At 38.8% G+C, this 5612-nt stretch overlaps 1 protein-coding gene across 3 annotated transcripts in view; it reads right to left on the reverse strand.

The window, feature by feature from the left end:
• The window catches only part of C7 (complement component 7), a 46466-nt gene extending 41694 nt beyond the window's left edge, over nt 1-4772 (reverse strand). For all 3 annotated transcript variants that reach the window (XM_012721969.1, XM_004678475.2, XM_012721968.1), the window contains exons 1-3: nt 4682-4772; nt 2474-2529; nt 167-242 (exon numbers count right to left, since the gene is read on the reverse strand). In XM_012721969.1, the coding sequence (XP_012577423.1) occupies nt 167-242; nt 2474-2529; nt 4682-4687 (138 nt within the window). In that variant the 5' untranslated portion in view covers nt 4688-4772. The remainder of the gene's footprint in view (nt 1-166; nt 243-2473; nt 2530-4681) is intronic.
• Nucleotides 4773-5612: the final 840 nt, after the last annotated feature.

Consider the following 5612-nt stretch of genomic DNA (forward strand, 5'->3'; position numbering starts at 1 on the left):
CTGCTCCCCTCAGCAGTGTACTTCGTTGATCTGCCTGTTCTGCTCCCCACTCTGTCTCTGGTGAAGTCTCTCACTGCCCCTGAGTCTCTGGCCTGTACCCCAGTTCTGTATGTACAAATAAATAAATTTAAAAAAAAAAAATAACAAAGTTTTGACGTGATCCCACCTGAGTGTTGGTGCAGCCACTGCATTCTGACCAAGGGCCATAGGAATTCCACTGGCAATTGATTGGAGAAGAGGCACTATCAAATTGTCATTAGACAGCAAGTAGAAAAATAAAAGAGAGGAACACAAAGAATAGTTAAATATAGTTCAAAATACCTTCACATTTTTTTTTCTAAAAAGCATCAGGAGTATCCCAAACATAAAACATATATATGAGCTGGACCATGATTTTTAGAAACTAACACCAGGAGCTATTCAGATATTTAGGGCTGTGGATTAATAGTGGGAGGACGAAGACACAAATGTATAAATAATCATATTGAGTGATACAATCACAAGTCATCAAAATATAATGGTGTAATCATAGTCCCACACTATAATGTATCTAATTTGATCCATTTCCTACCAGAAACATGTACGGTATGATGTGTAATGGAAATACAGATAAAGGTGTGTTCAGAATCAGGAAGATAAGTGAGAAAATACATTGGAGGATGTATTAATATCTTAAACGGAATTCTGAAGGATGAATTGAAGTTATACAGCAATTCTTAAGGGAGAGAAGAATCATTAAAAGACCTTAGAAGTGGGAAACTAAACTGACAGAGGCTAACGGACAGGCCTATACTTTTAAATGTTCCAACACATTCCACCCAACCAGGCACAATTGGTGCCAAAACAATTCCACCCAAATAAAACATATGCAGACAATGGAGAGCTGACACTCACACAGTGCTTGACTCGGAATATGTCAGAGGTCACATAACTTGGATCTAAGAGACTCAGAAAGCCCACTTATACCCCTACAAAGGGTGAAGGAACAAGGCCTCTATAGGCTGCATTTCAAGCCCATTACTCACCTGGCAGACACCTTGAATTAATGGAATTGGCACTGACCTTGAACCTTTTGAAAGTAGGAAGTCCAACCCGCAGCCTGTGTGTCTCTGGGCCTTTTCTGGAGCCAAATTTACAAACCTGTAGTCTTGAATTGGCACCAATCATCCAACTGCCTTAGGACTTTTGACCCTTAAACAATTTAAATTTTGTGCTATTGGTATTATTATTTTTTAAAAGATTTATTAATTTATGTATACAGAACTGGGGTGCAGGCCAGAGGTGCAGGGGCGGTGAAAGGATTCACCAGAGACAGAGTGGGGAGCAGAACAGGCAGATCAGCGAAGTACACTGCTGAGGGCAGCAGCGGGCAGGTCAGGAGTGGTCTTCCGCGCCATGTGGATCATCTGTGGAGAGGGAGATCAAACTCACACTGAAGAGGCTGTGGCCAGCTTGCAGTGCTGTGTCCTTATGCGTTGGGCCATCAGGGAGGGCCATGTTATTGGTATTATTTTGTGTTCCAGGAACAGTCAGGTTTAGGAAACACGGAGGCTTCGGAAGGGCCTTTTTCTCCTATGCTGTTCTCACACTGCACAGTCCTCTCAAAGAACCCTTATCACATTGGACTGAAATCAGCCATTTCAAGGCCCGTATCACACACAGTGGATTCTCAGAAATGTCCTGCTCCTTTTGGTATCTCCAGTCACGAGTACAGGTCCTAACATATATTTTGATAATTTCATAAAATAAACTGACCTGGCCCTCCCTGGTGGTGCAGCGGGTTAAAGCACTGCACTAAGAAGCTCAAGCCACTTCCACATAATTCGATCCCGGCCTGCCCCGGAGGTGACCACATGGCATAGCAGACCTCTCCTGACCCGTCCGCTGCTCCCCTCAGCAGTGTACTTTGTTGATCTGCCTGTTCTGCTCCCCACTCTGTCCCTGGTGAATTCTCTCATCCTCCGCATCTCTGGCCTGTACCCCAGTTCTGTATGACTAAAATAAATAAATCTTTAAAAATAAATAAATAAATAAAAATAAACTGACCTGTTTGTGTCCCATCAAAAAGAGAAATGGTCACACGCCATGGGTAAGTGATATGGCTTTTTCTTAGGTCTCAAGGCCATAAAATAATTTCCTTAAAAAAACTCAACTTTTGAAATCCGAACAAAGTTTTGTGAGGACATTTAAAAAGCACTTTCTGTCCTAAGATGTGTTAGAACATTCTCTGAATTACAGGTAAAAGCTTAGTGCTGGGATAAGTAGAAAACAGAGACCAAAACAAAATAAAGACAAACACAAGAATTAGACATATTTTGCCTTTTTTTTTTAAGTGGAAAGATGAAAGGGTTGTTGGAGGGATAAATATGCTCAGATTACAGTGTGAAAAATCAGACCATTCTAAAGAATTTCCTAAAAATAGGAGAAATAACTTTTAATGATACCCACACACAATAAAAAAAAAATAGTTTACCTTGAAAATATTTCAAACTTTCCTATAAATCCTGCCAGGATGAATAAGCTTATTGCCTGGGTAGAAGAAAACAACATAGTTTAGTTTGAATATCTTTAGTGAAGTAAAAATGACTACATCTGTACATGTCAGGATTTTTGATTCGGGAATTTAAAGAATTAAAGAACCACAGAAAAGGCTAGATCCTTGTCCCCTAAGTTTCCACTTTAAATAAAAGTCTAATATACACCTGTTTCCTTCAGCTCCTACACTCAAATCTATAAAGACAACCAGAAGCAGCTGGGTATCTTAATAGACTAGATAATTTCCAAGTTTCCCTTCTCCAAAAAGCACAAAAAACATAAATATCTATTTTCAAGTATAGGTGAGAACTCTGTATTCTGAAAAGCACTAAATCTTTAATATTTTATGAGCCAATTGGATGATAAAAACATGTTTATCACAAAAGCAAAATATCACAACAATAAATAATAGTGAACACATTTGAAAACACAAACCAATTATTAAAATGTCTCATCATGAAATAACTAGGGAAATCGGGAAATCGTTGATTGTTAATATAAATAGTAGCAGAAAATATATAAGCTAGATGATTTTGGGAAAAGAAGCCCTTTTTAGCTAACAAATGTTCAAAAACTTTAATTTAAAATACAAAGCAAACCATCCCACCCACCTCTGGTGGTGCAGGGGTTAAAGTCTTAGTACTTTTAAGCTATCACCAACCACTGCGACATGAGTTCAATCCCTGGCCAGGGAGCTGACCCACATGGTGCAGCAGACCTCTCCTGTCTCACCTGCTGCTTCCCCTTAGTAGTGTATTTCAGTAGATTCTCTTGTTCTGCTCCCCACTCTGCCTCTGGTGAAATTCTCTCACCCCTGCACCTCTGGCCTACACCCCAGCACCTCTGGCCTACACCCCAGCTCTTATACACATAAATAAATAAAAGTAAATCTTTAAAAAAAATACAAGGCAAAGTAATAGATATCACATTCATTCTTGTGGTGTAGGGTTACTGATATTCTAGTGTACCATAAAACAATTTAAGGTTGTGATTTGTGTTTAAATTTTAATTGTTTAAATGTATGAATGCATGAATTAATCAAGACCTGGAACTCTAGTGTTTGTCTTTCTCAATAATTACTTCACTCAACACAGTCCCCTCCAGTTCCATGCATGATGCATGTTGTCACAAATGCCACAATTTCATTTCATGAATTGTGAATAGTAGTCCATTGGTGATGGGGATAACAGGGTGCTGGGACCCAATATTCTCTGGTGGAGGATTATGAGTGATTTGGTGGGGGATGTGGTGTGGTAACCCACATCTGAGGAGTTGTGAACCTATACAGGGTTGTAAATCAATATTCCTTAATAAACAAACAAACAATACAGAAAAAATCTGTTCCTTTGTGAACTCCATTTAAAAGTGAGTGGGGATTCAGTATTATAAATGGACAGCATAGTGACCCCAGAAACAATACAGCAGCTGACAGATTTGAGAAGTTGTTGTCCCAGCATTATAATGCAAATTTTACCCTTAATAACAAAATTTGCAATAATAAAATTATAGTAGCTATTTCCATTTATTTTTGCAATCCAGAAGGCTAATTGATGATTTTGTTTATTCTTTGGCCTTGTCTTTGGTTGAATAATAATTTTTTTATTTTGACATTTGGCCATTTTACTTTTAGTCACTGTGATTACTTAGTAAGTCTTTTTACATTCATTCCATTTCCTTATATTTTCTCTCACAATCCTGATCCTTTCATCCAGGATTCCAGAGTTTAAAGTTCCAAAGGTCCAAATCCACTTTTCTATAACACTCTTAGATAAATCAAATCATGAGGAGGCAGTTAGGGAGAGTAAGGGCTCACTATGTGACTTCAAATCACATAAAATTATGCTAATGGAAAATTTTCCTGAAGAAATAACAATAGTACTATTATCTTTCTTTATGATTTCCTTAAGGCTTTCATGAATGTTCCAACCCAAATTCCCAGACCTCTGAACCACTAAGTTCACTGCGAGACAAGAAAAGGAATTCACTTTGGTTGAACTGTGATATATTTAAGTATGGAATTTTTTAAGTCCCTCCCTGATCTTTCTCTTTTCTATCTTCCCATGTCTTTCCCTTATTTGGTTTCTCTCAGTTAAGTTTCACTCTTTTTTATGCTAGCTTTACAATAATAATAAAATTATTATCTTACCTTCATGTTTAAGAAGATATCCAGGAAGAGAGGAGAAAAATTTCTGTTCAGTGCCTGGTGAATTTTCAACAGCAAGAAAAGCCCAGCAGTCAGCCCGCCTCTCTGTCTCTCCCTGCTGGGGATTAACTTGGCACTCATACACAGAGCAAGTGGTTCTGAGACTCAGCTCCCACACCAACCAGTTTCTCTGGAGACACAAAGTGCCTGCCCCTCTTCTTCATGTGTTGAAGCCAGATGCATCTTATCAATTTACATAGGCCTTCGCTACAGCTGGTTGGACTGTTTAGAAGTGGAGTTCTGAGAAAACATCTGTAATTTAAGAAAGGCAACAAATGTCCTCAGTTTAGTGTTTAAGTGACTTTTTTAACCAAAGGAGTCTCTATTTGAGTCAAGGAATAAGTTTCCTTCTTGATTCAATTTACTAATCTGAGCAGATGTTTGCATGGTTCTCTTGGGCCTCCCTGGTGGCACAAGGGGTTAAGTCTTAGCACTAAGAAGCTATCAGCAGCCACTGTAGCAAGAGTCCTATCACCATCAGGAACCTGACTCACATGGCTCAACAGAACTTGCCTATCTTGCCCCCTGATCTCCTCAGCAGTACATTTCAGTAGATCTGCCTGTTCTGCTCCCCACCCTGTGTCTGGTGAATCCTTTCACCCCTCCCCCATACCTCTGGCCTAGACCCCAGCTCCTGTATGCATAAATAAATAAAATAAATCTTTAATAAATAAATACAGTGCTTCAATATGTGCAGGCACTTGTCTTTGTCATAGAGCAGTAAGTTTTAGGGTTTATAGGTAGCTCTCCAAAAGTGCCTGCCAGAATAGTTTTTTTATTCATGACTGGATGCACATGTAAGTTTGCCCAACCTAAATCAACAAAATCACTGAGCATATTTGATATGATATAATATAGGCTTTAATGCATAGAA

Source organism: Condylura cristata, unplaced genomic scaffold (assembly GCF_000260355.1).
Source record: "Condylura cristata isolate star-nosed mole 26May11 unplaced genomic scaffold, ConCri1.0 scaffold00007, whole genome shotgun sequence".
In the NCBI taxonomy this organism is placed as follows: domain Eukaryota; kingdom Metazoa; phylum Chordata; class Mammalia; order Eulipotyphla; family Talpidae; genus Condylura; species Condylura cristata.